General features: G+C 40.8%; 1 protein-coding gene across 1 annotated transcript in view; it reads left to right on the top strand.

Annotated features, from left to right (window-relative positions):
- The window catches only part of ARHGAP15 (Rho GTPase activating protein 15), a 575,548-nt gene that overhangs the window by 510,525 nt on the left and 41,429 nt on the right, over positions 1–23,594 (top strand). The window contains exon 13 of the mRNA XM_081142712.1: positions 7,897–8,002. Coding sequence (XP_080998838.1) covers positions 7,897–8,002 — 106 coding nt within the window. The remainder of the gene's footprint in view (positions 1–7,896; positions 8,003–23,594) is intronic.

Below are 23,594 nucleotides of genomic sequence, written 5' to 3'. Positions count from 1 at the left end.
TTACTTTCCTGAATGCATGTGCGGGTGTATAAAGAAGCTAAGGGTAATAATTTGAAGGCCTTCAGAAACTGATTAAATAAAATTTTACATTCGATGATTTAGTATTCATTGCATGTCTCAATTATTTCTTACTTATTTTTGGCATAGCAAGCTGACACGTCAGATGCTTTTGCGTTTAGGGATCATCTTATAGGATCCCTTTTGTCAGAAGAAAGACATAAACTTCATCGATACTTACATTATGATAGTTCTTAAATTCAAACATTTCTTATGACATATTCTGGATTCTCTCTTCCCCTCTGGATTACAAAATGAGGGAAGATAGGGACCAACTTTATTGCTGCTACAGGTTGCACATGGGCCTTAATATCTGTTTTCTTCAACCATGTATACATAGACATGTTTAATACTTTAAAAATGATTTAAGAAATAGATAAATTTATTTTCTTTATAGTAATTTTTGAATTGCTTATTGCCAGAGAGTAGGAGTAGAGGCAGCAAGAAATAGAGGTTGCATTTAAAATGAGGTCGGCTCCTCACAGCACACTGTGGACTAGCTCCTCCAGGGTGAGAAGCATCGGTCTCTGGAGCTGAAGCTCCCCTCACAGGCGAAGGAACCCAGGGGCTTACAGCGCTCACTTGGCCAGAGTATTCTTGTTACTGACGTTTATTATCTACAGAGAGTTATTTCCATTTTTAAAATTCTTCCTAAAAGGGCTCTTTTATTCAAAAATCAGACAAAATATTAACACCTCCTGGAAGGACAAGTTATGATACAAGAGAATCCTGTTTGCCAGCATGGTGATAGCTCTAATTCCCAGGTGACCCCCACCAGAAAAAGGAAAAGGTCTCACCTGAGTCAATTAGATTCCATTCTGGCAGCATCTTTCCTGCCCTACAAGTCACATACCTCTGTTCTCAAGTTGAACTGTTTTGACATGGATTCTCAACATCTAAAGTCAAATGTACCAGGTACCCCAGGCATGAAGAATGTGCCTTCCTTTTAATTAAATGTAAAGTATGCCTTTTCTGGTTTGGAGACGGGTGGGGAGTACAGAATCTTGAAAAAGTGCAAATTGCCAACACCAGGTTAGCCTGAAGGCCATTGCAATACGATGACATGTCTGTCTGTGATATACTCTATCTACTGAGGAATTATAACCAAACACTCTTTGATAATGGACAGCAGTCTGTGTACTTACAGAACTGTCACATAGTGTGGGTTGTTTCTGTTTTTGGGGAAGAGTACTAAGGAGTAAAATTTATGGTATGGCTTCCTATGGTTTTGGAAACAGCCTTGAACTATGAGCAGTCATGCATCAGGGCTGATACAGAGGATGATTCAAAGGAAAAATTTCAATTTAAGGGGGTTTACATTTAGTGAGCACTTACTACATATGCATTTATGTGCATTGAAACATTTAATTCTACTAACAATCCTATGAAAAATGTATATGGGTAGTTGTGGGGAGTTTTTTTTGGAGGGTGGGTATTTTTAAGTAAGGAACTGAAACATCAAGAGTTCAAGAAACATGCCCCAAATCATATTGCAGAGCAAAAGTTCTACCTAGTCTTTTAGACATCACTTCTCTTATTTATAACAAGAACTTGAAGTATGTGTCTATTTGTACCCATATGTGAGTCTTGAGTTCACCCCGGGACTGTCTCTTCCTAAAGTAAAAGTAATTTATTTAAAGGAATTTATCAAGCAAGCGTTGCCATGCCTTGGATGATTCCTCAAAACCCAAATCAAGTTTTATAAATTATAAGGCATACCCCAAAGATCTGTAACCAGTTGCAAAGTATGCTTAGAATGTTCTCTGAAGATACTCATTCCTCCTATAAACCAGGACCACCTCTAACTAAATTCTGAAATGGTCATGGTACAAAAACTATAACCGGGATAGAAATTAAACTGCTTTCTTCCAAATATAGCCCTGACATATAAGTGCTACCATTTTTCATGCAGGATGCATTATACATTCCAGAGTAATGTTCAGAAACAGAACAGCTGTGATCCTCTGACCTCCCTAAAACAAAGGGGTACAGTTGTCCTTTACAAATTACAGATAAATGGAAGAAAGAGTGTCCTTGATACATTGGTGATGGGGAGAATGTGGTCTTTTCTTCCTCTGAGTGGACCTATATAACAAAGCACAATTTATTTTGAAATATGATTCAACATGTGGCTATAAATAAGTTAAGAATAATAAATGGATGGATGATAAGGCCAGAGAAGTGTCCAGGGGTCAGTAGGTCCAGGGTTCTGCACTTCATAGGACCCTTTCCATCACTGTATAACTTTATCTTATCTCTTTGCAAAAAGGCATTTGGTTGTAAATATCTTTGTTTTAGTAGCAACATTTCATGCAGATAAATGCAAATGTAACCATCATAAACCATATATTTTTTTTAAATGTGTCCTCAAATCCATGAATCAGGGGGAAACTATAAAGCCACATCCTTACCATAACGTTAAAGGCTCTTTCGCATCAGGTAGAAGATGTTACTTCTCTAAGTAGCCTGGCATTGTTTTTGAAGAAGCTCATTTACAAAAGAGTTCAGGGTAGTTTGAGAAAATGAGGCCAGGTGGGTGAGAAGCAGGCATCAGTAAGCAACAGTTTACTGTTTTTATGTCTACATGTGCATTAAGTATATTTTTACATGTACTTTTTTTTCACTAGTGGGTGGCAAAAATGAAGTCTTACAGAAAGGCTTTGTATGCAGTTGTAGGTTCACAGCTTGGAGTTTGGAGAGGCTATTGGGATATGGGCAGGGAACTAAAATAGAGATATCAAAGAGCATAGAGTAGATACAAAAACAGTCAAAGGAAATAAAGGTAGGAGCAAATATGAGTGAAGGGTCAAAGAATTATGGAGTTCATTATTACTAGAAATACTTTTATATAAGCCTTTTAGTCTATGATTTACCTAAGAGGTTCTCTGGTTCGCCATGGAGAAAAAGTTTCTGGTTTCCCACTTCAGTCCCAATGTAGAAAATCAGAGATAGCTCAGCCTTCTTTAAACTCTCAGTATTTCACAATAATGAGAAACCATATGCTGAAGGAGAAATATTAATAGAAAATGCTGTCTTTCACATGCTCACTGAATCAATTGAAGAGAGTTGACACATCTTTAGTAAGCTGTGTATGAATCTTAGCTCATTAACCACTCCTGTATTATGTATGCAATTCCAATTCCTAATATGGCACATCAATAAACCAGATCTGAAAAGGTGTCGTTTCGATTTTAATGTTTCCAATTGTATTTTTAGATGTTCCTCCACTTAGAAGTGTTGGTGTTATTTCCTGACTTTACAAACTATGGAAGAGTGGGTGTGGTACTGATTTGAATGGGAAACCACTGCTTTCCTATAACCTTTTCAAAGATTCTGTTCAGATTATATTGTAAGAAAAATAAACTGCTCCTCCTTGATAATATTTCAGCCCCCTCTAAGCCATTGTCCAGTTTCCCCTCCATGGATGTATAACAGCCACACACATGTGTGTACCACTATTCAGTTGTCTAATTCTTTAAGTGTGAGTGAAAGTTGAGAAAGAGAAAAAAGTATTTCTATAAAATACACTTCATATAGATATGGGAACCACCATATACTTTTACAAGGATTCGGATATGTAACTGAACTACTCACCAATCAGATCATCAGTCTCTCAGCCTTTCACAGAGTATTTAGTGTTATGAAATGTCAGACTACTATAGCAAGTGCATTGTCACCACTGGCACCAGCTCAGTTCCACTACATTTTGAATGCTCACTGCAACCAGATAGTATGATTAATGCTGGAAATGAAAAGTAAACCAGACCCAGCATGAGCCTCAAAAAAGTTGAAGGGGAGAAACAGGAGAACATTTATGAAGTATTTAGTTTTTACTAGTCATTGTGCTAGGTACATTGCATACTATCTTGTTTAATCTATAAAACTGACCTTTTTGATATTATTCAGAGAAAATAAGAAACTTACCCAAGACCAGCTAATAAAAAGCTGTTACAGAATTCTAACCAAGGCCTGTCTATTACAACTCATGTTCCTGTCTTTCATTTGTCCACTTATTCTTTCTTTATTTATTCCAGTGTAAGAGCTTCCTAGCTTTATAAGAAAATTCCCAGTTTAATAGGAGATATTAGTAGGTATTCAAGTCATGGCAATATATTTTTTAATTTTTCTGTTACAGTTTATATTCTATATTATTTTGTATTAGTTTCAGGTGTACAGCACAGTGGTTAGACAATCATATACTTTACAAAGTGATCCCCTTGATATTTCCAGTACCCAACTGGCACCATAATTAGTTATTATAATATTTTTGACTATATTTTCTATGCTGTACTTTACATCCCTGTGACCATGTTGTAACTACCAATTTGTACTTGTCAATCCCTTCACCTTTTTCACCCAGTCCCCCAACGCCTCTCCCTTCTGGCAACCATCAGTCTGTTCTCTGTATCTATCAGTCTGTTTCTATTTTGTCTGTTCATGTATATTGCTCTTTAGATTCCACATATAAATAAAATCATATGGCATTTGTCTTTCTCTAACTGACTTATTTCATTTAGCACAATACTTTCTAGGTCCATCCATGCTCTCACAAATGGTAAGATTTCATTCTTTTTTATGGCCAAGTAATATTTAATTGTATATATGTACCACAACTTTTTTATCTACTCATCTACTGATGGGCACTTGGGTAGCTTCAAGCCATGGCAGTATTATGTGGAATATTGTGTAAACAGAATGTCCCAAGAGCAACGGAGCACAGAAAAAGGAGAACTGATTCTGTCTAGGGAAATTCATGATTATTTTACCTAGTGGTTAAACAGACTTAATAAAGTTTTAGTTGCTGCCCAAGCACTATGGCAGTGCACTTGCAAATTTATACATTTCCAATTAAGCAACTCCCAACCTTTCTGAAACTCACCCTTGGCTGGATCATATGTTCCCTAATACAGGGGTTCCTTGGATATACCCATTTGGACCACTCTTATCACCTGTCCAGCTTAATTTATGACTGCTACTTCTGTAGTCCTCAGTGGCAATCGATCACTTTTTGGGATATTCTGGCATTGACTTGATCATTACTATGGCCAGATTTTGGTAAAATTAGAAAGGTCTTCTTTACTCCCCTCCATTCTTCTCCATTCTTCTCCCCCATCACCTTTTTTTTTTTTTTTTTTTTTAACAGTAAGGCATACTTTATTCAGAACTATCATGATAGGTATAGGGACTACTGCTATACCACTTCTATTATCATCTTTATTGCCTGAACCAAGAGGTTCACTAGATCCTCAGGTAAATTCTATTACTAGCATGGGCTATATATATTTCATATAGTCATTGGTGGGTAGCATTAGCTTCAGATGGCTGGATGCAAGGTACCCAAGTGTCCCTGAGAACTCTGCCCTGGGCATACTGTACCGATTTCACTTTCATCATTACTGATTTGTTTATCTCTTCTCCTGAGTCTCTGGTGTCCCATAGGCTCCAACTGGTCTTACAAAGTGTCACATTGTCTTAGCAACATTAAGGTACAAGGGGCTTTCTACTCTCTGGGCAGAAAGACTAGACCTGCTGTCCTTTATGCTATTGCAACTGGCTTTTCTTTTTTCTTCCTGTGTCTCTCCCCTTTGTCTCTTTCATCGGCAGTTGCCCAATCCATATTATATTGGAACTCTTCTAAGAATAACTGCAATTTTGAAAGCTGTGACTGTAGGAGGTATTATTTATAGGCTTTTGTGGTTTTAGGAGGAAGAAGAAAAGCTTCCAAGCACAGTTCTACCAGGAAAACTGCCCCATCCCACTTTAGCCAAATACCATCCTCTGCAGCATATTTTTCCTATCATTTCTTATAAAAAGTGTGGGTTTTTTTGCAAAATTGTATTTGAAAAACCCTGCCAGTTTCTAAACTAACTCTTTATTATTCCACTTTATTAAGTTCCTCTACCTAATAACAGGTGATTACGAATTGGGCTTTAGGTAGCACATCATAGTATCAGAGAATCATTCATAAAGGCTTCAGTACACAGAGGCTTATTTTCTTTTTTTAAATATATCTTTATTGATTTCAGAGAGAGGAAGGGAGAGAGAAAGAGAGAGTTGAAACATCAATGATGAGAGAGTCATTGATCAGCTGCCTCCTTCACCCTCCGTCTGGGGATCAAGCCCGCAACCCAGGCGTGTGCCCTGACTGGGAATCGAACTGCAATCTCCTGGATCCTAGGTCGATGCTCAACCACTGAGCCACGCCCGACCGGGCAGAGGCTTATTTTCTTGTGTTAAAGAAACTCAGAGACAGACAGAATAGGACTGATCTGACTGCTCCACAGATTCAGGGAAGCACCTTCCATCTGTGTGTCCCACTCTGCTTGGCCTCAGTTCTCACGGCCATCTCATGCTATACCATTCTATCTGCATTCTGAAGAGCAGAGGTAAAAAGGCTAAAAACCTAAATTAGCGCCCTTTACAAGATCCCCCTTCCCCCCGCAGAAGTCCCATCTTAGGCTTTGACTTAAGTCTCAATGGTCAATCTTAGTCACATAGTCACTTCAGCTGCCAAGAAAACTGGGAGATGAACTCTTTTAAGTGGGCATATTGCCATTCCCTCAACAATGGGATTGTCTTGCTAAGGAAGAAGTGAGTGGACATTGGGTAGGTGTTGTCTTACATATTATTCTCTTATGCATGATCTTTTGCAGCAGTGGCCTCTTTAGGGTCATTCAGGGCTCTGTGCTAGAAGTTAGAAATAAAAGTACAAAAAATGTTTAAGTTCAATAAATAATTATAATTCTATGCCCTGGTTAAAACTATGGTAAGATGAATTCTCTAGTGCACTAAGTAACTTAGTTTTTATTATGCTATCCAGGCACAAAGGTAAAAAAGAAACAAAAGGAAGTAAAACCATTCATGAGGCATGCAGTTTTGAAGAACTTCTTATTTTTTAACATGTATATGACTAAGTTTTATACTTTTAATTTTTGTTTCTTCACTTTCTTAATTTATAGCGAAAAACGAAATGTATTACAGAGACAGGACAGCATAGAAGTAATAAGACTTTTATTTTTTTACTCTTCCACAAAATCAAGCAAACAATAGAATATTTGTAATTGAATCACAATGTGTGTTCTTGTGTGTTTGTTTCCTGTGGCTGCTGTAACAAATCACACAAACTCAGTGGCTTCAAACAACATAAATTTATTATCTTACTCTCCTGGAGGTTAGAAGGCAGAAATGAGTTCACTCTCTTCCTTCTGGGGGCTCCATTTACTTTCTTGTTCCAGTTTTTAGATGCTGTCTTCATTCCTTGGTCCATGGCCCTTCATCACATAGCCATTTCTCTTTCTGCTTCCTTTGTCACATGATTTCTGTCTCTAACTCTGATCTTCTTGGTTCCTTCTTAACCACTTTTGTGATTATACCCCAATAATCCAACAGAATCTCCCCATCTAATAATCCCTAATTTAACTACATGTGCAACATCCCTTTTGCTTGGAAAGTAATATATTTACAGGTTCCAGAGAGTAGGACATGGGCATCTTTGGAAGTTCATTATTCATCCTACCACACCTTGTATAAAAGTAAAACACTTATGGGATTTGATTCAGTAGATAAATCCGCACCCTGCACATGACCTCCCCAGGAGTCCCAGGCAACACTTTAACTTCAGGTTCAATGACCAGTCTTAGTCACAGGGCCATGATCTAATTCAGCCAAAATGAAGCAGCTCTATGACAATGTTGAGACACCTATTCTCTTTGGCTGCTGAGTAGGACTTTAAGCTGCTAATTCTTAGTCCAAAATTCTCCTAAGAAAATTCCCTCATATAACTATGAGACCTTTCTCTTCCCTAACCTTTGTCTTTATTATTATTTTATTTTTTTTCAGAAAAGCAAGACAACAACACAAGAATTGAAACTATAAAGTCTCTTGTACAAAAACTCCCTCCACCAAATCGTGACACCATGAAAGTCCTCTTTGGACATCTGACAAAGTAAGTTGCAAAGGCTTCTGGTTGCGTCATCACATACTCTTTTCCTAAATGAACAATATCTAATTTCAGATATCTAAGACAAGAATTTCCAAATGCATGGATCTCAGATTTCCCCCTCTCTCTGATGTAAGCCTTCCTGCAGGCATTGGAGAAGGTACTAATGGTAGAAAGGAGAAGCTACAAAAGGAACTTTTGAATGAATTTACTTTTCCTGGTCTTTTCAACAAATAGATACTTGCTGATTGATGGTCAGAACTATAGCCAGAGCCCTGGTATGGGCCATCTTTACTTTGTTATATAGTATAATGGGAAGAACATGAGATGTTTCAGACATGAGTTCAAAACCTTGCCCTGCCATGTACCAAGTGCTAGGACCACAAATAAATTAGTTAAATTCTCTGAAACTTGATTTCCTCATCTGTAAAATGTTGACTCAGATTAATAAGGTGTCATCCCTATAAACAGCTAGGAGAAGAGTATTCCAAGGAGAGAAAAAACAAGTATAAAATCCCAGAGGACACTGCCCTGGCCAGTGTGGCTCCGTGGTTAGAGCGTCGGCCCATGAACCAAAGGGTCTCAGGTTCCATTCCCGTCAAGGGAAAGTACTTAGGTTGCAGGTTTGGTCCCTGGCCCACGTTGGCACATGTGGGAGGCAACCAATCAATTTGTATCTCTCTCTCCTCCTCTCTCTCTCTCTCTCCCTCCCCCCCTTCTACTCTCTCTAAAAATCAATGAAAAAAATATCCTCTGGTGAGGATTACCAACAGCAAAAAAACCCAGAGGACCCAAAAAGTTTGTTGTGTTTGAAAAGCAGGCCAGGATGGCTAGAGCCTAATGAACTAGGGCGATGGTGGTGGGAGTTGGGTCACAAATGTTAAATGGGTGCCAGATCATATAGGGTCTCATGAGCCACAGTAAGACATTTGTATTCCATTGTAAATACAGTGAAGAACCACAAAGGGTGTTAAATTGAGGGAGTATAAAAGATCACACTGGTTGCCATGTGGAGAATGGATTGCAAAAGTGAAAGCAGGGACACCTATTAGGAGGCAACCGTAGTGGTCCGGGCAAAAGATAACGATGGCATGAGTGGAGCCCTTAGAGAGAGATTCTGGAGGTGCCTGGCTGGGATGCAGTGGGGAAGGGAAAGGGGAAATCAAGTGTGCCTCTTCGGGTTTGGGCTTGAGCGAATGGAGAAATGGTAGTGCCACACAGACGGGCAAGGCTGGAGGAAGAGCAGGATGAGAAGGAATTGCAGGCTGGAGAGCCCATTTGGACACGCTGACTTTGAAATGACTGTGACTCGCTTGCCCTCTGTGACTGCCTTCCCCAGATAAGGCCGAGGTCAATACGCATGGTGAGGTTTTAGCTTTCACCATATGCATATGGTGATGTTGAAGCCAGAAGAAGTTTGCTTCTCTGAACCCTCAGCACCTTGATCACCCAGTCCTTGGGTCTGGTCATTCCGGCAGACTATTCAACTAGTTCCTTACATGAATTTTAATTGTTAATGTCATACATGGGAATTCACATAAAAAAATTAAACAACAGTGGTGAATATCTGATTAAACAGTAAAGTTTACTACTAGTCATTCTCAGCGTGCTGAGCAGAGGTAACTAACACTTTTATATGTGTGCTTCCAGACCTGTTTCTGAGCACATGTGCGTATGGCCGTTGACTGTGTCAAAGTATATCAAAATATATTGTTCTGCCATTTCTTTGCAATTCGCAGGCAGCTTTACATTTTATTAAACAGACTTCTCTGATTCTTTCTAATGATGACATAGTATTCCACGATATGGATAGCTGGTAATTCCCTTAACCAGTCAGTACATTAGGTAACATGTTTTAATCTAATTCATCATATTAGTTTCTTTCTTATTTCACTCCCAGAAGAGAACTTGTGTTAAAGTTCAGAAGACCTCATGTTGTTAGGATGTCCCTTTTTGTCACCTCCATGTACTGGCTACAGTGGGAAACCCAGTGAGGTTGAATGACCGGATCTTGGGCTTTAAAGAAATAGATGGATCTAGAGTCAAATCCTTGTTCTCTACTTTACTCCCTTTATAATCCCAGGCACATAAAATCTGATTAAATAATATCTGCCATATCTTGTGGCTATGAGAATTAAATGAGATAATGCATATACAATGCCTGGCACTCGGAACGCATTCCTCAAATGTTAATTCCTTTCCCGTAGGATCCAGTCACACCATGAAAGGGGTTTCAAGTTACAAGTAAATACTGGAGTGCTTATCGCAGTAACTTTAACTGGGCAAAGTCATAAAACAAATGGAAAAGTATACTCTTTAATGCTATGCAATACCTAGCCTTGGAGATCTGGGGAAATATCAATTACTCAGCCTCAATTAATCCTTTTTTATTCCAACCGAAAGAACAGCCATAAAATGAAGAAATTGAGAGTCAGCTAAATCCTTCCTTGAAAAAAACAAACCACACAGATGAGACTCCATCCAATTAAAAACCTTTGAAGGATGAGAAGCCTTCGCTTTCATGCCACAGGATTCTGGTGTGAACAGCTAACTCCTGATTGTGTTTTTATATCTAAATTAGTTTCCTGATTTTGTTAGAACTTTCACTCAGTTCAGGAGAGATGGAAATAGATGTTTTTAACTAAGGTTCATGATTGTATTATTTGATCACCTCCACAGCATTCACATTAGAAGATTTTTTTTCCCTACAGATAGAGAGAAACGTGCCGTTTGCTAGCCTTTCGCCCACCTTTCCTGAGGAGTGCGACCATTTTCCACTGTGCCCTGATTTATAAGCTGGATTTAATTATGCACAAGTGTGTGCACATGATTATATCTTGTTAAGCATTTCTTGCTAAGTTTTTGATAAACCGCCAATCGTGGCATGTCATCAAAGCCTGAGAAGACTAAATAAGAAGATTGTTTAACGATAATTTAAATACATTCATGTTTGAAAGAATCATTAGCATGTTTTCCTTAGTCTTGATGCATTTGGTAGTTCTTCAGAAAATCTACCATCAACACTTCTATGTAGTGTTTATTCCAAATTGTTGCAAATATATATATATTTTGAAGTTTGTTTAGTGAAGGTCAGGGAATGTAATGAAGTGCCAGGAATTCCACTTGACCTATGTACTCTACAGCCAACAGAAGAGAACTCCATTTCTGCAGAGGTCTGAGTCAAACGCTCCCTTGAAAGCAGAGCAACTACCAGCTGAGAAAGCTCAATACTGCACAGTTGGACCAGAAGGTGAATGCAAGTTCTGGCCACAAAGCCAGAATTTTAAAGGGCTGTGATTTTATGAACCATAAGATTACACAATGGCTGTAAAGGCTAAGTCGTCTCAGAGTCCAGAGTCCTCATATTCTTGATCAAACTCAGGGTCCAGTTCTGTGCTTCTGCTGTGATAGCTTGAGATCGGGAATTCAGACTAAACTATCGTTTCAAAATGCCATCAACTAGAAGCCTTTATTAATAGCCACTTTCACAAATTGACATCCCAGTGAGAAGCACTGGGAGGTCCTGGGGTACTTTCTGAATCATGACATAAATGGCAAGTTCTATCTCTCTACAATGTAAGTGTCAAGTGCATTTTCCTTCAGCCTGCTTCTCTGGAAAGGCAGGGAGGCAAAGTCAAGATGAAGTTAACGTGGAGGAGGACCTGGGAAGATGAGGCTTACTTGCTGATGTGTAGCAGTTGAAGGTTGAGAGCCAGGCAAAGGATTTATATAAGAAATAGAGAACTGTCGAAACTCGATCTACCGGACAACTGCATGATATGCTCAGTGTTTAGGAAAGAGTCGCCTGACAACAGAGCGTAGGGCGAACAAGACAGAATGAGGACCGATGGATTGGGGTGGCGAACATCAAATGGAAAGAAATGGTCCAAATCTTGAGACTTTTTAAAGAAAAAATTCACATAGTTTTTATTTCTCTCAATTATTTATCCCCATATCTAGTCAGCCATGGAGATAAGTCTGAGGTTTCAAAGCTGAGTAACTGTGACAATAATCCCTCTGACATTAATTTAAAAAGCAAAAGGAGGTACTGTTGAGAAGGATATGCCCTTTTCTCTATTTTCCAAATGCATAAAAGAGAAAGAAAAAGATGAGGGTATAGAAAATTAATAAAATAGGACGAATCTCATTTTGGCAGGTGTGTATTGACTCAAGGCCTCTGCATGCTGTTCACTGGGATGCATCAACCTGCATGCTGGGAAAGGCATACATGAATGTATCCCAAGATTGAAAACTTTTCAAATCGTTGTACCTTTTGAGTGGTCACCTTAACTGCTGGGACCTTATCCTAAGCAACAGGGGAGGCTGGTTATGCAGATAAAAGTGTTTACAACAGAACATTTGCCCTGGTAGAAACCTGAAGATAACCGAATGTTCATTGATAGGGGAGAGTACACGGTACATTGTATCACTTCATAATTTTTAGTGAAACGCAGTTCATAGCTAATTTTTTTTTAATTTGGGGAAATGCTTGTGATAAGTTAAATAAAGTCAGGGATCCAATATTTTATATACTCAAAGGGAGCGTAACTATAAATATGTGGAAAAGTTGTGCATCTGGAAAAGACTGTAAAGGTATTTGCTGAGATGTTAATATTTTTTTCTTAGAGTTGTTGAATTATGAGAGGGTTTATTTCCCTCATAAGTTTCTTTTTCTCTTCTACCAGTGGTGTAGAGGGAGACACTGAGCTGAAGAGGACAGGTAAAGAGAACAGGCTTTGGGGGTAGGCAGACCTGAGTGTGAGGCCCTTACTGGAGGTGTGACTTTGAACAAGCCTCTTGACTGAGCTTTCGTTTCCCGTCTCTAAAGTAGAGATTGTAACTAAACCTATTTCTGTGATGAGAAACAAATGAGTAATTCTTTTAGCAGCCTACATTAGGTTCTAGATAAACATTATCTGTTGACATGCCCTATTTTTATAGTGAGAAAAATATAAAGTAACTTTTAATGAAATAAATACTGGAAGAATTGCAAAGGCTAGGTTGCCAAATTTCCTGGCTTCCAGAAAATTCTTTATCTCACCACAGAATCTTTTCCCAAAACCATAGTTTCTATGCTGGCCAGACTCGGGCCAGTTTCCCCAGCCCCAACGAGGCTGTTTTCACATGTTTGACAAACCTCGTGACACCCCCATGCTGTGCCCAACCCCGGTGTGAACTCCCTAGCCTAAGCCTAACTCTATTCTGTCTCTTACTCTACATCTTGGCCTATGTTCTCAGATTTTCACCTTCGAAGTGGGAGCTTGCTGAGAGATCCTCTAGTCCCCTTGCTTCACAGCAGGTGTGAGGAGGGTGCAGGCAGGCACAGGTCTTCCCATGCTTTGGGGCAGAGCCTCCCGCTACAGCAGTTTCCTAGGGACAGTTCTCTTGCTGGTTGTCTAATTTACCAGAGTGTTTCTCACAGTGAGAGTTGCCTACCAAGCAGAACAGCACACTGGCTTTGGGAAGCCTGGTAAGGGAGATGCTTTGAAGCTGGTAGGGCCTTGTCCTGTGCCTCACATCCAACAGAAACCCTCCTCGAATCCTATCAGCTACACATTCCCCTAGAATGGAAGCTGATCTTTTGAAGTCTTGGGGTTCCTGTTGTCATTACCATCTATAAGGCATTCTAGCTGTTGCCGCAGTCTTTCCCCACATTTTTATTTCCAGGATAAAAATAATACATGACAATTATGGAAAACTTAGAAAATAAATACAAAAATGCACAGCTACCCCAGAACTTGTTAGCCAGCTTTACTTTGCGGCATGTGTTTGGGAAGACAAAACAATCTCAATTTTTTGAACAAGGTGACATAAAAGTACATTCAGGTCCCAAACAGGTATACGTTGTTCAAAGGAAGTCAACATGTCTTAGAAACGGGTGGCTTGGAGAGATGACTTATGAAATACAGTCATTCGTTGACTTTCAAAAATAGCCTTGGGAGAATATATTGACTGAAGATTTTACATGCAAATAAACATCTTATAGGAGACTTGCACTTTGTAAAATAGGTTGAAAGGGGAGCTAAGCACCTTCTCTTTTGTACTGGCTCTAAGAAAGTCTTCCAGCTGTTCATAGAATTCCAAGGTGAAAAAGTGATATGGCTGACCAGACGGGTCTCCGCTGAAAGGCGAAACTGGTGCGCTGTGGCTCTTTCGTGAGAGTAAACTGATATTGAAGGCTTCTCTGTGGTCTTCATGGGTGTTAAATAAAATATTTCACAAAAGCATGGCAAAGGCAACTCAAATGATGATGATCCAGAAATTTAAGTGTTGTATGAAGCAGCAGTAATGAGGAAAGAACTCATCCACCCCGTCTTTAAAATGGCATCGTGGGCATTTCTGATGTTTTGGGGGAATGAGACATGGCTAAGGCCTGGACTGGGAAGCCCGTAAGTCTTTGGCCTTCCCTCCGATCACTGAGAGCGGCGGCGGGTGAAGCTCTGCCTGCCGTCAGGCCTCTGGATGCTCAGCTCGGGTGTGCTTTGGAGCCGGCTGTGTTTTTCTGTGCTGACTTCTGGCACTCCGCCCTTTTTCTGTACACTTTGGTCTCTCACCCAACCACAATACCTGATATCCAACGACTTGCAGGCCATGGGTATTTTTACTGGAAAATGAGGAACCTGTGCAAATTGTTATTTTCTTTTTTTTCCCCTCTGTCTTTTTTCTTTTCTTTTCTTTTTTTTTTTTTTCTCTCCCCTGAGGAACAGGGGCTGCAAGTTGTTTGAAATAAGCCAGAAGCCTAATAGCTCCTTTGCTTGTGTATTTGAAATGGCACCCTAATCACTTTGAAGAGCTAATGTACTTCCTATGGGTCTGAAATTTCTCAACCGGACTCCTGTGGCAGAATTTGGCCTGGTAGTTAAGAAAATTAATTACTCTGATCGTGAGGATGAAGCAATAGTTCCCAACTCCCTGTAGTAATCATTAAAATGTCATCTACTTAGGAGACATCTTGGCACAGGATTTATAAGGTCTGCGAGCTGGGGACTAAGGTTCAATGATCCTTCCAGTGGTGGATCCTTGTTCTGCAGGAAGGCTTTGAGAGATAAGATTTTTTAAGACTGGAGTAAAATTATTACTTTTGATCTTCTGATTTAACATTTGAATGGGAAAATTAACCACTGAATAATGGCAGGGGACACAAAACTTAAAATGACTACTGCCCATCTATCACTGTCTTCTCTAGAAGTATCCCCATGGGGGGGTATTTCTCCCCTAAGAGGTGAGTTTTTTAAGTTGCCGTACCCTTCTGCATTATGAATCTTGGTCTTTTACCTAACGGGAAGAACCAAGGATTTAGAATTAGAAGACATAAGCCCACACTCCAACCTCAGGCCTTAGAAACTGCACAACATTAAGAAAACCTTTTAATGTCTCTAACCTTCTTTTGCTCATGTGAGCAGTAGGTCGAATAAATTTGCACTTGTGAAAATGTTAACTGTAAAATCGTATCCACCCATTCCTTCAGGAAGTCTGAATGAGTGATTTCTGTACTCCGGACACTGAATTAGATCAGAGGTTGGAAACTATGGCCCATGGAACACATCCAGTCTGCTACCTGTTTTTGTTCAAGTTTTGCTGGAACACACACACACACACACACACACACCCTTATATATTTAATATGTGTTGCCAATAACTGCTTTCGTGATGCAATGACAAGAGTTATATAATTGTAATCAGTTGCACACAGTCAAAAATATTTACTCCCTGACCCTTTACAGAAAAAGTTTGCTGACCCCTCAACTTGATACTAGAAGCAGAAAGAAGACCCCTACCATCATGTATCCTATAGTTTCCTGGAGAAAATTAGTAAACAATTAAATAAATATGGTGCCTTTATCACAAAACACTATGAGAACACCAAGCAGGCACTGAAATTTAGCCTAGAGAAACCAAAGAGCACCTTCCAGATGCCAGAGCTATCTTGAAGGATGGCAGTTTGGCAGATGGCAGGCTGGATCTAAGCAGAAAAAAACACTATATACCAAGAGGCACAGAGAAGAACTACAGGGTGGTAAAGAAATGGTGAATCCCAGAAGTGGCAGAACGTAAGCTGAGAATGTGGTAAACTGGAGCTAAATTGTGAAGAACATTACATATTTTGTTAAGGAATTTGAAATTCATTCTGTAGACATTAGTAAATCACTGAAGGGTCTGAAACAGGGAGATAAGGTGATGTGATTTGTATTTCTAAAGACTGCAGTCTTTATAAGTGTGAAGGACAGCCTGGAGCAGGGCAGCACTAGACAGAGGTAGTGAACCCAGTTAAGAGGCTGGTATGATAGTCCAAGCTAGAGATCCCGAACTAAGGGAGGTTTGGGCAGAAGGGGTGGGGAAAAGGGATGGCTACAGGAAGCATGGAGGAGGTGGATTCAATAAGACGTGCTCACCAAGTGCGTGCTAGAGGTTAGGAAGAAGGAAGGTTTCGGGATGGCACCCACATTTTGAACTAGGTGAGTGATGATACCCTTAACTTACAGAGAGGGAAAGAATAAAATTGGAGGCATGAAAGAAGTTGGAATTTGGGGGACATGATGTGCTTTGGTCATTGTTCATATTCCATTAGTGAAGTTGAATAGAGGAAAAGAAATGTATGTTGGGAATGCAGGAAAGGTGATTGGGAGCTAGGTATGAATTTAGGAGTCATCAGTTTAAAGATGGCAATGAGGTGAGGTCATGAATAACCCCAAGGGGTGGTGTGAATCGAGAGAGATGAGAATCGAGGACAGATTCCTGGGGATGTCTAATACTGAAGGGGTCATCAGAGGAAGAGACTGGGGAAGGAGCCTGATGATAGCATGCACGGTGGCAGAAAATTTGGCAAGAGCAGAGTTATTATTTTTTGTGGTTCAAACTATTACTTCCAAAAGGAGGCCTAGAAAATTCTCATGATAGCAAGACATTGGGCAGAATTTCTAATGATGACTAGCTACTGTTTTAACCTTCAACTTTTGGCTCTTAAAAAATCATGGGGCCCGGCCGGGCGTGGCTCAGCGGTTAAGCGTCGACCTAGGATCCAGGCCATCAGGGTTCGATTCCCGGTCAGGGCACATGCCCGGGTTGGGGGCTGCAGCCGATCAATGACTCTCTCATCATTGATGTTTCTAGCTCTCTCTCTCCCTCTCCTTTCCTCTCTCTGAAATCAATAAAGATATATTTAAAAAAAAAAAATCATGGGAATAAATATAATAAGATGCAAGAAAAAAATGTTATTGACAGCAGAATTAGGTCCTTAAAATATTGCTGAAGATGAAGATTATAAAGCACTGATGTGGTCCTTTTGCCATGAGAGCATGGGTTCCGGGAAGGCAGGGATTCCATCCCTTTGACTCCTGCTATATCCCCAGAGCCTAGTACAGCGCCCCACACATTATAGATATTCAGTAATTCCTGTTGAGCACATGGAATCACATAATTTTATTGAATGAGAAGATGACAGTCTAATAAGTAGTGATGGTTCCACTTAAGATCAACTGGAAACTTGGAAACTGGTATCTTTCAGACTAGGGCTAGGTTATATTACATTTGGAAGGTATTGGTGAGTAAGCTATTCCTCACCTGATATTTATCTTCTCATCATGATGAAGAGAAGAGCAGCCCTGATTGTAAACGAAGTAACAGGCATCAGTATTGATACAGCCTGTTCAGAGGCCCTGAGAGCAATGATGGATGAATGCTCAACAAGGCTGCTCCTACTGGGGACACTTTGGTCAGGGGATCTGTCACCACCCGTCACTGCTGGAGCCTGTGAGATCAGTCACTGCCGTTCAGGGGGGGCGGTGCCAGTTCTCTTGATTTCTTGATTATCTGGGACTTGTAACATATCTTGGAATATAAAAACTTAGCTTTTTCTTTTCTGGCATCACTCCCACTACTGAATTAAAGACTCTCACTCCTGTCTCCTATTATATCAACCAACTTCCCTGTCCATCGTTTTATTGAGGTCTCATATTGACCTCGGTAGTACTACCTTGAATTATTTAGCATTAGGTGAAGCAATATATACATATATATGCACATACACACACACACACACACACATATATATATAATCACCTTGATTACAAAAGCTTGCCCTCTGCTATTAAGTGTATGAAGAAATTTGGTTCCTATTTTATGGAGCAGAGACACAGGGAACTTCAAAGTGAAAAGGGGGAAAAATCAACCAGACCTCAAGTCACCTGATTTCCAGTCCAGTAGACCACACTCTGCTTCCCTGCCAATACCAATACTCACTGTGTTTCCCGGGAAGAAGGAATGGTGAGACAAAGAGTGAGGGAGACGAGCCAACGGTGATGGAAGCACAGGCCCATCGCACGAATTCCCTTTTCTTTTTTAATTGAACGCCGGCTATAATCCCAGCTCTTTAAGTAAAATTACCTAACTAATTAGTAAACCGTCATATTGATATAAGGATTTTTCTTGGTGTCTGTGTTTTCTCTCTCTCCAACTCTCTCTCCAACTCTCCCTCTCCTTCCCTCCCTCCCTCCCTCTAACACATTGCTCTCCACCTAAAAAGCACCAAGGAAAGTTTTATTTTTAGGAGCTCTTTTTAAAAACATGCTCCATGTCCACGTTCATGCATGCTGTGTGTGTGTGCGTGTGCGTGAGCATATACGTACACTTAGAGAGATTACTTTTTTTTTAAAGGCAGCAATGCTTCTGTCTTTACCACCTTTATTCTCCTCTTTAAATGGAAAGCCCTGAACCCAGATGCCCGACCACGGAAGACACTCTTCCAGGAGCAGCATCTGGCCTCCTGGCAAGCCCTTCAGGGGAGCTGCTTGGGAGCTTTGCAGTTGCCTCCGTCTGTCAGGTGCCTCGGATACCAAGGCCCCCTGGCTGCCAGTTCCCCCGGGCTCCCCTTTTCTTCTGAGAGCGGCCCCCTCAGGCCCATGTCTTCCTGCACCTATTTCCCCTCCGCCCATCAGAACCAGGACAAGACTCATGGCTCGCGTGTGTCTACCTGACACCTTCCTCTCCAGGCCTCTGTCTTCGGAACTCGCGTGCAATCCTGAGCCACTTGGTCCTCTCTGAAAACGGGCTATTCTTAATAATATTTCTTCACCACTTCTTGTCAGCGTAGCTCCTTGTAGACGGCGGGACCGTTCCCTGCACAGAAAAACAAAACATTCCATCGGAGTAATTTATTCTGGTCTGAACACGAGACATGAAAGTACTCCTGACATTTGTGTATCGTTTAGTTAAATCACATTGGCTCCCCGCATCCCTGTCACACCGCAAACAAAAGAGCGTCGCAGGACTGGCAGCGCTGGGGCGACACAGCAGCGTTTGCAAAGAGCACCCACTTCAGGGCGCTACATTTTTTCAAGTGGCTTCATTTTTATTTTATTTTTTACCTGTTAATGTATATGCTTTTTTTCCTGGTGAAGGATTCTGTGGAGTTCTTTGTGGATAATTGTGAAGAACGCAGAGTCCGACGGTAGCCCACGCGCCGGGAAGCCGTGACAAGGTGCTGACAAGTCCGGCAGCCAACCCAGAAAGCAGGGGAGAAAGCAGAAATTAGAGCTGCAGGGTGACATCCAGGAGTAGTTAGCACCGGGTAGCTGCACATTGCCATGTGGGGGGGGGTTGCTGGGGGCGTTTTCCTCTTGCAAGGAAAAGTGCGCATTGTCCACAAGGTTTCCCATCTCAGGGCTGTATTGTCTGGGCTGAGAAAAGACTGGACTTTAGCAGTGGACAGGAGGAGCTCTCAGCTGTGATAACTGCTGGTCTGTGCCAGCGGTGCACTCAACCCACACTTGACTTTGAAGAGGCACAAAACTAAAACCACGGGCTTTGAAAGGACGGCCTCTGGGGGACCGGGAAACATGTTTAGGGGATGTTTGGTCAGGACATTGGGGAAATCTCCCTTGAAACCATCTATGTAACAATAGAGTTCAAATTTAAGATTAGAATATTTAAGTATTTTATCTCTGCCTCAATGACACTTTTCTGGTCTGTGATTTTTCCTCAGGTTAATTTGTTAATATGTACAAAGGAAGTTAAAAATACTTGCAGAACTTAGAAGCTTTGGACTAAATATTGCCCTTTGGATAGAGATTACTATTTGTCACTTTCAGCCCATTTATTCATGATACAAACACCCATCGAGCACCTGTGATCATAGACCCTGAGTTGGAAGTGAAGAGGGTTTTAGCAGGATTGATGATCGACCCCTCGGACCTGGGCACCTTCTTCAGCTATGTTCTCACCTCCCTGCCCTCTCTGGGAATGTTCACTTCCCTCAATCGCTCCCCCTTCCCAACTTTCTGCCTCTAGTGCTTCCTCTTCTCAGGGGGATTTGCAAGTCAGCCCCTCTGTTATGGGCATTCGGTTAGTCCGTCCATCTGGCTTAGGAAACCCTGCTCTTCTTTTCTTTCCTATTTTTGACGAGACGAGTAGAACACTGGGGCAGGAGTAGGCAAGACGCAGGTGCTGGCCCTGGGGCACTAAAAACACTTTCGTCCCTGCTTTCCATAAACTGAAAGTCAACATACACCTCTTAATAATATCCTTCCCATTATTAATTTTGTTCATTCATTTTATTCATTAGCTAATTCATTTACCTTTCATAGTGTTTGGGATATGAAAAGATAAAAGGAATTACCTCTGCTCTAAAGGAATTCTTATGTAATGAATTTGTGTCTCTGTGCTTGGACATCAAAACATAATAAATTTACTCATGCAAAGTGATACTTCACTGAAATCTGATTTTTTCCCCCCTTTTGAGCACTCTTTTGGCAATCATTTTATATCCCAGAAAAGTCCTGCTCTCAAACATACCTCTTCTCTGATTAGAGCACAGCTCGGTCCTCTTGGGGTCCCGGGTGCCCATCTTTCCCATTGTTCTTTCATTTCCAGCCCTGTGCCAGACAGTAAGTGCTTCCCTGGTCCTGACCTCTGCGTCATCGCAAAGGGATTCCATTCACGCTCCCAGGGCCACATTTTCTATTTAGGACCAGACATCCCCAACAGAGATAGTGAGGCATTTTAAGGGTGGTTTACATGTCCGGCTATATTTTTCTAACTAGTGGGAAAGGAGGAATAAAATGCCCTCCCTGTTCTCTCTGACTTCTCTCTCCATTCACATCACACTGAAAATAACCAATTCCTAGACTGCCAAACTCTTCCTGACAGTTCCAGGAACTGACCCTGCATCTTGGCAGAGGAAGGCCTATTTTACCACATTTCTGCTATTTTCTCCCTGAGTTTCCTATCTGATGCCCTGTAATAGGGGTAGGTAGGCCTAGGAGCAGGCGTCTACATAGGGAAACTAAGGAAATGGTCATTGTCCCACTGTAGGACTTTCTGATCCCAAAGCACTTGTATCTAAGAATGGTAACATAGAAGAAAATAGGATTATGGTTGTGTGGAATTGAGGGAGGTGGGGATTGTGAGGGCAGGAGGGAGATGGCCAGAGAGACATTTTTTTTATCATGAACACAGCCACCGGCTAATTAGCAGTCTGTAGCCACACAACACAGCACTTGAGTACAAGAAGTGAAGAATGCTTTACCCATTTGGAACTACAGAGCAGACTTAGGTAGGCTACATGCAATTACACAGATTGGAAGTCAGCCAGGACACTGAGGTTTCCAACCCATTCTCTCACAAAAAGCACCACGGGAACTTTGATGACCACAAGTGGTCAGGGCCATCATCCTGCAGCTCATCCAAAGGCCTCACCTCTCACAGCCTGGGTTCTAGCAGAGGAGCTTAACAGTGTCAACTAATTGGCTGGAAAAAAAGAGTGTCCTCTCTCCGTGCCATGAGACTGATTCAGCACTCTCAGGAAATAGTCTCTGAAGCACTCGAGTGGAGGGGATTCAAATGATGGAGGACATCCAGGGATTCAAGTAGTGGACAGCGGGTACTGTAAGGCTCTTCTGCCCACTGGTCCTGTGGCTAGCATTCCTGCTGCCCAAGCATTTCAGAAAGCTCCAGCTCAGGTTCCCTCAAACTTTACTGTGCTTACAAATCAAAATGCCTAAGGGTCTTATTTAAAATGTAGATTCTGCATGGATGGTGTGGCTCAGTTGGTTAAGCAACATTCCATGCGTTGAGAGTTGCAGGTTCGATTCCTGGTTAGGGCACATGCCCAGGTTCCAGGCTAGATCCCCAGTAGGGGGAGTGCAGGAGGCAGCTGATTGATGTTTCTCTCTCATTGATGTTTCTTTCTCTCCCTCCTCCTTTTTCTCTTTCTAAAATCAATAAAAAAATAAATACACACACATATGTATGTATGTATATATACATCTGGGCATCTGGGATGAGGCCCAAGGTTCTGCACAGAGAACAAGTTCCCTGGGGCTGGTGGTCAGGGAACCACACTTCCAGAAAGCAGTTTTCACAAGGAAGAAGGGGGGAAATTTTCTGTGAACCAAGAGAGCAGAGGCTAGGCAAAGAGAAAGTGGATTTTAAAATGAGATTTAACACCCAGAATCATTAGGTTCCCTTTCATTTGTCCATGAACAAAAGGAAGCAAAAACATGGAGAGCCCCAAATAATAAATAATACAAACCACTCTTAAAATGGCTTTTTCTGTGGAGGGAGGCACAGAACCTGATCCCTGAACATGTTTCATGAATGAGATGCCTGCTCTGAACAGTGGTGGGATTTCTCACTCCTTGATTAGTGTTGTAGCAAAGACATACCTTCCAGGAACCAAAACTGTCTGTTTTCAAGATGAGTCAAGAGAAGACAACATGGCAGAATACAGACCTTTCAAGTTTGAGCAATGAACAGTAAGGCAGTGATAATCTTCCTTCAAAGCTTTGTAAAATAAAATCAGAGTTGCTGGAAAACATCAAATAATGGGCCGTTTTTCAGCTTATATTATGCAAACTTAGTTTATGGCTGTGTGCTATGGAGGCTTTCATGTTAAAGCCGACATGTGCCATCAAAGGCTTAATTATTGGTTGGATTAATGATCATATTCTTTATCTATTTATTTCCTAAGTGCTTTTTATACTTATATCTACATATTTTGTGACTTCTTAATGATAGGATTCACTTCAGATGTATAGAAAGAAGCATACACACACCCACACACCCACACACATATACAAGCTTAATGAGTCAATTAATCCCTGGTGAAAGCAGTATCAGTTCCTATGTTCAGACATGCTATAAACTAGATAAGGCTGGAGTTTAAATATACATTTATTCTAATATATAGTCCACCAGTATAGCTGCAAAAATGCTATTACTTGCCAAAGACATATAAATTTAAGATATCATTCAAAATGTATCATTTGAATGTTCAGCTATCTAAAGCCAGCATGGTGAAGTAGGTACACCAGAAGGAAAGGAATATGAGCATCAATCAATGAATCAACAGGATCTATTTATGGAGGGCCTACTGTGTGCTCCATACTACACTGGGGAGAGTTAAGAAGATTAAAAACAAGTATAAAGTTCTGTCTTTGCAGAGCTACTAATCTAACAAGGGACAAAGCACTTAAGAAAAAAAGAAGAGTAGAGAGTAATTAACTGTTCAACAGTATGTTCAAGAAGAAATAGACTAAAATAGTTGAGAAGTCTCCAATGAAAGGTGGAGCTAAAGTTAGGTTTTGAAACACAGGTGGGATTT

The sequence above is a fragment of the Miniopterus schreibersii genome, assembly GCF_964146895.1.
Source record: "Miniopterus schreibersii genome assembly, chromosome: 7".
Lineage (NCBI taxonomy): Eukaryota > Metazoa > Chordata > Mammalia > Chiroptera > Miniopteridae > Miniopterus > Miniopterus schreibersii.
This window is presented reverse-complemented; position numbering and strand designations above follow the sequence as displayed.